The sequence below is a fragment of the Pinus tabuliformis genome, chromosome 9 (assembly GCF_031772625.1).
Source record: "Pinus tabuliformis cultivar Carrire ecotype Pingquan chromosome 9, CPIR1, whole genome shotgun sequence".
Classification (NCBI taxonomy): domain Eukaryota; kingdom Viridiplantae; phylum Streptophyta; class Pinopsida; order Pinales; family Pinaceae; genus Pinus; species Pinus tabuliformis.
This window is the reverse complement of record NC_142307.1, coordinates 1,729,101,389-1,729,113,803: the sequence shown is the minus strand read 5'-3', so window position 1 is coordinate 1,729,113,803 and position 12,415 is coordinate 1,729,101,389. Positions and strand designations below refer to the sequence as shown.

General features: G+C 40.5%; 1 protein-coding gene across 1 annotated transcript; it reads left to right on the top strand.

Annotated features, from left to right (window-relative positions):
• Positions 1 to 10,755: 10,755 nt before the first annotated feature.
• Positions 10,756 to 11,574, top strand: LOC149155622 (uncharacterized). The gene has a single exon (XM_089444471.1). The coding sequence runs from the start codon at positions 10,756 to 10,758 to the stop codon at positions 11,572 to 11,574; it is 819 nt and encodes a 272-aa protein (XP_089300597.1).
• The last annotated feature ends 841 nt before the right edge of the window (positions 11,575 to 12,415 follow it).

The following is a 12,415-nucleotide window of genomic DNA, read 5'->3' as shown; positions in this document are numbered from 1 at the left end:
TGGCCTGCCGCATTGAAGGTTGTTGCACTCATTAAGGTCACTGTTACGAAACCAGCTCAAGAAAAGATAGAAAAGATAGATCAACGCCTTAGAATTCAGTCTCTTCGAGGGGGCAACCTCCTTTACATTACATAAATGAAAAATTCTTGGATGATACAAATGAAAAGACCTCCTTTCTATATATAGGAGTCTAAGGGGTTATAACATAATCAGAGCCGACATAACAATAATAATGTAAGGGCACAATAATAACAATAGTGGGCTTCTATGGGGCACAATAGTAACAATATGGGCACTACATGGGTACATCAATATAATAAGTGGGTTATACTAATAACAATAAGGGGTTACACTAGTAGTATAGGGGCCTAACAGTCACTTGCATTGGATTCATTAAAAACTCAACGCAAAAACTCTAAGATTTGAAACACTGTCCTTTGATGAACTGGTACGCTAGCACAAGGTTTATGGTTTCACACATTTGAAATACCTCAATTATCAAATCCTTGTTGATCCATCTGTCCAGTGTTGGCTCCATGCTTATGTCGTTGCTCCAGGTGGTCATGGAAACACGATTCTCCATATTATTATGAGGCCTCTCATGCAATTTAATTAATGTGAAATTGGATTTGAAATGATCTTGTATTAAACACAACATTTGATCCCTACTCTCGAGCTTAGTGCGCCTTATAATCACGATTAATTTTGACAGTATGTTCAACATTAGATAATTGGCTTTAATATTATTCCCTCATCATTTATCCTTATTTCCCTGGGATTTAGTAAGACTCCATGATTTTCCATGAGATCAAATTCTTCGTTTGGATACCTTTTGATATGATGAAAATCTATGGAACCAAATTGTTCAATTAACAACTTGATCCTATGCAAGACTGGATGGAGCCATAGGTCTTCTTTCTTGCGACACTCAATTACTTGTTGAATGATGATATTGGAGTCCGCAAAAACCTTTAGATGCCAAAGTTTGTTGGTTGATACTAATTTCTATTCTTGCCATAATGCCATATACTATGCCTGATTATTGGTCATCACCCCTAGCCTCTAGGCAAATTTCAACTCTCTTTCTTCATCGAGGTGGAGAACAACCCCTCCCGCTCCTGCCTCCCTAGAGTGTTTTCTACTTTTTAGAATGAGGGAGATGTGTAATTCTTTCAATATTCAACATAGAGCTTACACATGACATCTAAAATAATATTGACACTACAATCCACTATGAAGGAGATGTAAAATTCATTCCACTAAACATAGAGTTGACAATATTATTGTAAAAAGATATATCAATAAAAAAAAAAATTGAGTGTCAACCATAGATCAAATACTTCAATTTCCATATTAAATAGCATGATTTTATATCAACTTTATATATGGAGATATAAAAAAATTGATTTCTTTTTTTTTTCAAATAACATTTGCATTAAGATTTCAAATTTCATATTAAGTAACCTAATTTTACATCAACTTTATATATAAAGAGAAGGAAATTAAATGTAAAAAAATTATTTCAATTGTAAAATATTATTTTTGAATAAAATATATTAGTATCCATTTTAACTAATATTCCAACATCAATTTCATATATACATGTATAGATAGAAAGGAAAAATAATATTTTAATGTTAGCCATAAAAAAATATTCCAATGTGCACCTTAAATACATAATATTGTAAAATTGATGCATTGCTCAAAATAAAAGAATTGTGGAATTCTTTTATGCTCAACAAGGAGTTGACACATGACATGTATATAGAACCAACATAGATCCATCTTAGCTCAGATCTCTCAAGCATCAAGAAGGATCAAAGCTCCTTGAGGTGTAAACCTTTTCTCAAGTTTAGCACTATAGTAAAGGTTTGCACCTCAAGAGATGTGATCCCTCTTGGCACTTGGTAGATCCGAGTTAATGGATCTATGCTCATTATAAAAATAATTAAAAAAAAGTTAAACATACATACATTTAAAAAAACATGTAACAAGATTTTTAACTATGGATATACACTCCCACTTTACCATAGAGATTCTTAATTTGTAAATAGGTTTTGTTACAATATCACAGGCCAATACCATAGACTATTAGTACTACATGTCAGAAAACCAAAACTTATGTTCATGTGGCACATGTTCATATGACATTCTTTTAATCAATCGATTAATTAAAATGATAGAAAGGGCATGACTACTTTTGAAATAAATTGAAACCTTTGATATGTAACTACTTCTAAGAATATTTTAGAATATTTCATGAAGGTTAAATTCCTACTATCCACCTAATAATTATTGGTAATTAAATTTAAATTCTATAAACCTTATTTCAAAACAAGACTCACTTGGTGACATGGCATTGCTTATTTACATATATGAATTTTGTTAATTTAGTTAATTTAGTTGAAATAATACATGTAAAAATGAAATTATTTGAAATAAAAAGACTTTTTATTAATAAAATTGATTAACAATATATTTATTAAAAAAAATACTTTTTTTTTTTTTTTTTCTTTTCCACTGGAAAAATCGTAATCTTTTCATTGATTGGAAAAAATTACATGTTGTAGATGCGGTTAGCATATGCTGTATGTTCTTCCACCACACATGTGGGTAGCTATAGCTTCTATTACATACAAAAATATCAAAAATGCATCCTATAGGATGTTCTGTATCGTCATATATATATGTTGCCACGCAGGGCTATCAGTTGTTTTCTTTTTCAGCTATATACAAAAATGTTCCAAAAATAAATATCAGATCATAAACATTTTCATGGGCTGGCTGCCCTGTGATACTGTGCATCTATATACGGACGGTGGTAGTACTGGTATGCATTGGCGCCTCGCTGCTCCTGTATCATCCACTCACCTCTGGGAAGTGCCGTGGCCTCCTTGGATAGTTGGTCGGCACTGTTGTTGTGTTCCCTGTAGATATGATTGCAAGAGATATCATTAAATTGTGCCTTCAATAAATTTATTTCATCCAATATGCTGCTGAGTGTGTGAGTGTGACATGCAGTATTATTATTGAACCAATCTATGATAATCTTTGAATCCCCATATATGCTCAGATGCATGCAATTGTGGCTCAAAGCAAAATGTAGAAGATGGCGGAGGGTGATGAGCTCGGCGAAATTGTTTGAACCAGCTCCCAATCCCAGCTTAGCTTTGAAGAAATGCTGTTCAGATTTGTATAGAAGAAAGCCCCCCCCCCGCAACCTTGCTGTTGGGCAGCACCATCGAAAAAAGCCCATGGGCTGTTTTGGTTGATGTGGGGAGGGTCATGAGGACGACGGGTCTTCTGCTGCACAGGCTCCGGTATTTCGTTAAAGACAGCAATGATCTTTGCAGAGAGTTGAGGCCAGAGTACCGTTTTATCCTCAAAGGTCAAACGGTTCCGAGCCAGCCAGAGGTACCAACAGATGATGATGGGCAAGCTTTGCAATTTTGAGTTCCTGTGTTGTTGGTACCAATTTTCCCAGATAAGATTTATGTCATCTCCTTCCCATCGACCTGAGTATCGAATATCAGAGGAAATGGATTGCCAAATGTGAGTCAGTACAGGGCATTGCAGAAAAAGGTGTACACATGATTCAGCTGCCTGTTTACATAAGATACACCAGGATGGTCCATGGACCGCGCGTCTCATGAGGTAATCTCCCGTGGGGACTACACCCTTTAGGATGCACCAAAAAAATAACTTCTGTCTGGGAGGCGCCGTTAGTTTCCAAATGGAATTCCACCAGAAAGATATGTGGTCCGGGATCTTGTGAGAGATGAGGGAGAGGTACCCATCTTTTGGGGTGTAGATACCGTGCTTGGAAGGATACCATATAAGTTCGTCGGGGCCCTGTTTGATTCTAATGTGTGCTTCAGATAGAGCACTGGTATATGACATCCAATCTTGGTGCCATTGAGGAGGGATGTTGATCTGGTCAGCAGATTTCCAACGCTGTTCAAAGATGGAGGTATTCTGATGATCAGCAATATCGGCAATGTGAGTGATCCCTTGCGAGTGCAGGAACCGGATGAGAGCTTCAGGTAATATGTGCCTGCCCCCGCTATCATTCCAAGGATCCAGTCCGACCCTGACCTGAGCGCCATCATTTATTCTCCATATCAGGTTTTCTCTGATAAGTGGTAAAGCATGAAGAAGTGCTTTCCAGACGGAGGATATCCCAGCTTTGGGCCAAGTCGGAAGTCGGATCCATTCCATAAGCTGTAGAGGCCATATGTATTTATGATAAACCATGTGAGTCCACAGATTTTCCCCAGAGATTAGGGTCCATCCCATCTTTGCAGCCAGAGCCTGTGCGAAAGAAGGGAGATCCTTAAGCCCCCAGCCCCCCCATTTCTTGGGAATGGCAATCCTCTTCCATCCGATCCAAGCAAATATGCGCTTCTCTTTTGCCCCATTCCATAGGTATCTATTACAGGTTTGCTGTAATCTAGATAAAATGCTGCGAGGGATCCAGGCCAATGCCATCCAGAAGACCGGGGTAGCTTCCAACACTGCTTTGATCAGGACCAGCCTACCCGCTCGAGAAAGATATCGATGGCTCCAAATATTTAGTTTCTTTTCCAATTTAGCCACTAGCCAAATCCAGTCAGCTATTTTGGGACAAATAGGCTTGATCCAGAATCCCAAGTATTTGAGGCCCTGATCCAGGGGATGTAAGCTGTAGGGAAATAGATGGAGAGCCATATGCGATTCATTTACAGCGGTTCTGGCTAGAATGATAGATGACTTTGAATGATTGGCCTGCATCCCAGTGGCGGATGAGAAGAGAGTGATAATATTTGAGAAAGAGCGCGAGTCCCGGATGCTGCCATCTAAGAAGATCATGACATCATCCACAAATAGTAGGTGTGTGAGGAACCACTCATCTGATATCTTGAGGCCACAAAAGTCTCCATTTCTCTTGGCAGATTCAATAAGGCGACTGAGGCTGTCCATGACAATGAGGAAGAGAAGGGGAGACAGAGGGCACCCCTGCCTGAGACCACGTTCAGAGTGGAAGAAAGGTGTTGCTGATCCATTAATCAACACACTGAAAGAAGGGGTAGTAATACATGCCATGATCCATGTGATAAATTGGTGGGGGAAGCCCAGATGTATGAGGAGCATTTTGATGTATAGCCAGCTTACCCGATCGAAGGCTTTTGCAAGATCAATTTTTAAGATGATGGCCTTATGGTGTTTTATCCAGATGGAGTGGAAAGCCTCCTGTGCAACCCCAATAGCTTCATGAATCTGGTGGTGTTCCAGGAAGGCAAATTGTTGAGGGGCAATGTGGCGAGACAGAATGGGATGAATGCGATTGGCAATGATTTTTGAGATGATTTTGTAGAGAAAATTGCAGAGAGAGATGGGGCGATATTCATCAAAAGAGGAGGGCGAGTCAGATTTAGGAATAAGGGCAATGAAAGTGGAGTTGATGGCATTATACATGGTTCCCGACATTCTACATTCCTCTACTACCCGAAGGAGGTCCAATTTGATCATCTCATAAAAGGCAATGTAGAATTCGATGGTCCATCCATCTGGACCTGGGCTGCGCTCCTTTTTAAACCATTTGATGGTGGACTCAAGTTCTTCTGGGGTCACCGGATCAAAAAGACTCTCAGCTTCGTCTTCATTTACAAACCTAGGGAAATGTCCAGCAATGTTGATGATATCTGCAATGTTGGAACCCAGGGGTTGCTTATATAAGTTCCTGAAATGGGCTGTACCCATCTGTGAGAGCTTATTGAAAGAGTCAGCCACTCCACCCTCGGGCATAGGGAGATTCCAAATAGTATTACTGACTTTTCTGCCTTTGGCATAATTGTGAAAAAAGCGAGTGTTGTCATCTCCGGCCTTAAGCCAGGTGGCCCTACTGCGCAACCGAGTAGATTCTTCCCTCTCTTTGAGGATTTTTTGCTTCTGATTTTCCAACTCTACTAAGTGGGATTTATCTGCCTCCGATATGAAACCCAATCCTCTTTCATCGGTGAGAGAGGTGAGCTCATCTTCAATGTGCTTGAGAGCTGCTACCTCCTGCCTGTATTTGTTCCTAGCCCATTCGATCGAGAGCTCCTTGAGCTGCAATAGATTCGTGCAGAAGCCCTTAGCCAAGGAGTCAGCTCGATCAATCGGGTGTGAGGGCCAAAAATCCGTAACAAGTTTGATGTAGGATGGGTCCTGTAGCCATCCATGGTTGAATTTGAATGGCGCCTTTGGTTTTTTATTTGGACCGATTATTTCCAGATAGATAGGATGGTGATCTGATATACCTCCATTCCCCACCCATTGCCTGTAGAGGTGTAGTCTTTGAAGCAGAGATCCTTTCATCAAGAATCTATCAAGTCTACGAGCCAGGGCAGCATCACCGATCCTTCTGTTCCTCCAGGTGGGTAGGGGTTTAATCATAGGGACATCGCTCAAGTCATGTCGATCCAATAGATCAGTCATGTAAGCGGATATGGGATCAATTTGTGCTGAGGCTCCCCATGATTCACCATAGCCTAGAGAAAAATTTAGGTCCCCCCCGATGAGTAAGTGTTCAACAGATAGGATGGATAAGCCCAGAAGATTATTCCAGAAGGCTTCACGCTGGTGGCACGGCCCGTATATGTTTATAGCCCTGAGAGAGATGCCCAAGTCTGCAGAGAAAAGATCGAGCCCCAGAAAGCCAGGTCCCCCCCAAGTACCTTGGGCTTTAATGGTAACAGGATTGTATCCAATCGCTAAACCACCTGATCGACCAGAGGAGTCCATGGCCGAGAACTGCCAACCGAGGAATATAGGAGATAGTGAGGCCGCTATGGAGTCCGCAGGTCCAAGGGTTTCTTGGAGAAATATAATGTCGACAGGAGAGGATTCATACAATCTCTTGAGGGCTAGTTTCTTTGAGGCACTAGCCAGGCCTTTGCAATTGAAGGAGAGACACTTCATGGGGGAAGGTGTCCAGGGGTGTTCTTCGCTCTAAGTACCCCATCAATAGTGGATTGTCTCCCGGTGGCAACCTCTGCCCCCGCTCTCCGGATAGCCTTTGTGAGATCAGATTTTCTCCCTCGCGAGGGCAGGGAGGACGGACCAGGTGTAATTATACCCAAACCAATGTGTGAAGATTGAGGACCCTGTGAGTGAGGGCGAGGCCGCAGGAAATAAGGGTGATTTGCGCCCCTGGGAGATGAGAGGGAAGATGTAGGGGATGTAGGTGGTAGGGTGGCGGTGACCACAGGGGCAATGACGGAGGATGAAGGCATCGAACAGAAAGCAGCAGATAATGAAGGAGATGATAATGGAGATGAAGACAAATTTGACAATGAAGGATATAGAGAGTTACCCGGTATGCCTGCGGATGCCGCTGCTGAGGCCGCCCGAGATCTAGTGACCGGAGCAGTTGCACGTCCATGCGAGACACCCTGAGCCTGTGGAGCAGTATCAGTGGGGATGCTCGTGATCGGGACATGTTGAGCAGCCGGAGAGATGGATCTCGGAGTGGGGATGGAGGAATCAGGAGCGTCTATTCGTCTCTGGTTGAGCGGGCAGTCCTTGAAAACGTGCCCCACCCTATGGCAGCGGCGGCATCTGAAGGGAACGCCTTCGTAATCTAAGATCTGAACACGAGTGTATCTTCCCCAATGAAGAGTGATTTTTTCCTCCAGACCTTCGCGAGTGTCTAGGTGCACCAGGATCCGGGCGAGCGTTCTGTTCCTAGACTCCACAAAGGTGCGATCATGATCGAGGTATGTGCCCAAAGCATTTCCAATGCGGATGAATACCTCTTCGTTCCAGTATTGTAGGGGAAGACCCGGCAGTCGAACCCATAAAGGCCCAGCTCCAATCTGTTCTCGTTCCGGATCAAACAGGGGACTCCATCGCTTGAGCAACACCGGCGCCATCTCAATATGCCAGAATTTGGCTAGAACCAGATCCGTATAATTTTCTTTTGCGAAATGTAGAGCAAACCAGCCGCGGGGGAGAACCTGTACTTCAGGAAGTTCCATCAGAATCCCACCCCAGATCTCCTTTACCCATTGTGTTAACCGGGTCGCAGAGTAGGCTCGCCCCCGGACATGACCCACCAGAATAGTATTGGCCATGATTGCAGCCTCTGCTATGGCCATAGTCTCACCAAACCAGATAGAGATGTCTTTTGCTGTGGATTTGACACACTTTGTTCTCTTTTTACCAGATCGCGGCGCAGAAGGGTGGTGAACCAAGGGATCCGGGAGGCAGTCTGGCGGATTTGTCCTGGAAGAAGCAACTTTGACCGCCGGGGTTTCAAAACACCCCGAGGGAGAATGGAGGAGCGCAGAGAAACCAGACGAAGAAGGAGGGGGCTGGCTTGAGGAGGGTGGAGCCGGGATGGAGGATGACAGGGGACGCGATTCGAAGGGCGGTGATGGAGGGATCACTGATGATAAAAAGCGAAGGGTTCCCGGAGATAAAGGGGGAAGGTCCAGTCCGGCCGATTCAGAGAGAACCGCACCTTCTGGCGTGCCCGAGGGGGGGGGGACCGGGATAGATACCGCAGGGGAGGGGTGCGACCCAGGAAGCAGAGGGTCCGGAGCAGCAAACGATGATGCGAGAGGAGGGCGATCGAAAATGACCTGAGATGGGTGCGGGTCTTCGGAGTAATCGACTTCCTCCTCCGTGTCCATAACCTCATTAACCGGCTCCATGGTGAAAGAGACAGCGACAGTTGTGACCTGAAAAAATGGGCCCGGTCGGCAGGTTCGAAACGTAGGCTGTAGGGAGTCTGCAGGCTGAGGAGATAGGGTTTCAGGATGCCCTAACCGAAACCCTCGCGGTTAACAGCAGAGCGCGCCGGATCCATCCTTCCCTTGTACCTAAGTAGTCATGATGTTGTTTTAAGAGTGTAGTATTCCTTTGTTTTGGAAAGATATTGACTCATTAAAAAAAATACTATTTTAAAGTTTTTTATAAATCTTATTTATTTCAAGTTTTTTAATAAAAACTTTTTATGTATTTGTTAATAAAATTTTATTTTTTAGTTTGCTTGGGGTAGCTCAATTGGCAATGGTTGTGGAAATGAAGTCTCACCTAACCAAAAGTCTTGGGCTCAAATCTTGTGCTATCCCCCTTGACTGAGGTGAGAAGTTGGACACGATGAAGATGTAGTCCTACCAACCTTACAAAAAAAAATCAATATCCTAAAACTTTAACATAAAATATCATTACCTTTATTTTTAAATTAGCAAACAAAATTGCATCTTACTTTACTTTTTGCAACTTCTCCAAATCAGTGACTTAAAAGTTCTAACAATGTTATAAAACTAACATTTCATTCATTACTTCTAGTTATTAGTTTTGTTGTACTTGACTTATTTAACAATATTTCATGCTTATTCAAAATTTTTTTATTTATTATTATTATTATTATTATTATTTTTATATAAATTAAAAAATATTAATTTACCATTTAATAATTAAATTTCAATTTTCTAAAGTATTTGACTAAAAAAATGTTAAGGAATGTACAAAAATACCCTTTTTTATAATTAACCATATTCTTTTTTTACATATCTAAAATTTTGACTTTTATTATTTGAACTATAAATTTTATAAATTAAATTTATATTTTAATTATTCTAATAATTCAAATAGTTTATAAATTAAATTTATGTTTTAAAATTTATTGCTCTGAGAGGCTCATTCTACAACGAGGGGATGTGTAAGTTTGTCTGTCCCATTCTACAACCCAGTATGAGGGGATGTGTAAGTTTGTCTGTCCCATTCTACAACTCAATATGAGGGGATGTGTAAGTTTGTCCGTCCATCCGTTCCCCTTTAAAATAAAAATAAAAAGAAAAATTATGTTCTCAATAGAAAAATAATGTATAATAAAAGAAAATGATTATGTTGTAAAGTAATTAGAAGTAAAAAAATGGGTGAGTAAGATGTTTAAATCTTATACTTTTCAAAAAAATATTTCAACAAGAAATTTAAATAAACTATTTGAAGATCTATGTTAACTAATTTATGTCGATATCAACTTCCTATATATATATATATATATAAAGTTGATATCGACATAAATTAGTATATATATATATATATACACACACACTTTGTTAAAATAAAATATTTTAATGTTGTAGATAAAAAAAATATTCAATGTGGATTATCAATAAAATATTTTAATACAAATTAATATTCACATATACTTAAAAAAATATTAATAATAAAAAACCATTTTAATTTGTGACGTACATGTTATTAAAATGTTTTAATGTCAATTACATATCATTTAAAAAAAACTATGTATATAGTATGAAAAAATTAAGTTTTTTATGGTTAAAATTTTTATTTGGTCATATATATACTCTATTTAGCATTCACAAATACAATTTAAACAATGAAAATTAACACGTTGTATTTTGTACTCTAAAGAAGTTTGCACATGAAGAAATTTGATCCCTCTCTGCTCATATTAGATCCGTACTTAAGATGGATCTATGTTGATTTAAATTTAATAATTAAAATATTAAACAAAAATGTTGGATGATAAACTTTGTTGAAACTTAACAAATACGCCATTGTGGAAAATATTTCACCCTTCAATGTTCATCCTTAAAATCTCACCAAATTGAAATTTATTTATTTATTTATAATTTATTTTATTTTATTGTTTTATTTTATTTATTTATTTATATTTATTTATTTATTTTCGCCTGCTTGAGAGCGCATGGTCTGCCCTAGCCCGCGCAAGCATACAACCAAGAGTGGAGCTTAGCCGTAATGGATCCAGGAGGCGGCTCTGAGATCCCTCCTCCCTCGCCTCCTGAAGTAGAAGCTTTCAAGAAACTTGTTGCAGCAGCTGGAAAAAGGCCGATTACTGGAGCCCAGCAGAAATTTGTTAAAAAATTGGACAGTATACCTACGGTGGTTCTGCCGGTGGAAGAAACATGCAGATTGACTCTGAATCTAGCAGAGAGGGGACTCATTGGTCAGTTCATAGGGCTCTGGCCATCCCCGAAAGTGGTAGAAGATTGGGTAAATCGAAACTGGATCCCGCTGGTTTTGGAAGGAATCAAAAGTCATTTTGTTGGGAAAGGTTTCTTTGTGTTTGTATTTGAAAATGCCGAGGACAGAAGTCTAATCTTCAGGAATGGGCCATATTTTATGGGCCCTCAAGGCCTCTATTTGAACAAATGGTCTCCAGATTTCGATCCGGCTCAGGATGTACCCACAGCTGTTCCAGTGTGGGTGCGACTACCTCATCTCCCCCTCCATTGTTGGAATCAGAGGTCGTTGCAATACATAGGCAATGCCCTTGGTAAATACATAGATCAAGCGGCGAGAAAAGATCAATACTCCTGTGCCAGAATATGTGTAGAAGTCGATCTGGAAGTTGGTTTACCTGAGGCCATCAAACTTACTGTTGCTGATTGGACTCACATCCAAGAGCTTGACTACGAGCAACTTCCCTTCAAATGCCGACATTGCCACGAGTATGGGCACTTTGCAAGGTATTGCAAGAAAAATAACGAGGAAGTAATAGAGAAAGAGAAAGGAGAACAATGGAATCAAGTCAAGAAACCAACAAATAACAGGTAGAACAACAAATCAAAAGGCAAAGAGACTGGGAAAAAATTGGGGCAAAGCAATGGAAATCCTGCAGATTCACGGAGCAAGGAACTTAACAACATTGAGGCGGGAAAAACTTCCTTTGATCCTCTGAAAACTCCTCCAGAATCTCCAGAAGAAGATCGGGAAGGGTTCCTCCAGCCAAATGACACCACCTCTCCGGAATCAGGTAATGTTGAAACAATCCCCTCAAGTTCGGCCCTAGGCAATAATCCCTCTCCTTCTTATGCAGAAATCATAAAAAAAAGATGAAGACCATAGAAAATTCAAGCTCATCAGAGGATGAGACCTTTGAGAGGCCTTCGAAAAGAACCAGAAGGAAAACCCTCAAGGAAACTAGAGAAGAAGAAGCAGAAAGGCTAAAAACTCTAGGGAGTCAAGCCACCATTGAGATGTCTTTGGGGAGGAATACTAGAACCAGGCTGGCCAAGGGAGGTGGTCCCGCTCCAACGAGTAGTAAGTAATGCAACTGGTCTCTTGGAACTGCAGGGGTTTGGGGAATCCTAGAAAGGCAGAAGCAATAAAAGATTTTTTGAAAATGGAATCCACAAATATTCTCATGCTCCAAGAGACCAAAATAGAAGGGGATTCCCTTCTTCATACAAGCAGTTCAAAATGGAAATTCGATAATGGGAAGGCAGTTAGTGCCAGGGGCATGACTGGAGGAATAGGAACCCTTTGGTCTGGAAAAACCTTCTCTCTAGAAAGATCCCATGAAACACAACATTGGATCTTCACTGAACTTCGACACACCACAAGTAATCTCAGTCTAGCATTATTCAATATGTATGTCCCAATAAACTATGCTGAA

Excerpts from the sequence above, each read along its gene's own strand:
- LOC149155622 (XM_089444471.1), top strand. The coding sequence starts at position 10,756 with ATGGATCCAGGAGGCGGCTCTGAGATCCCTCCTCCCTCGCCTCCTGAA.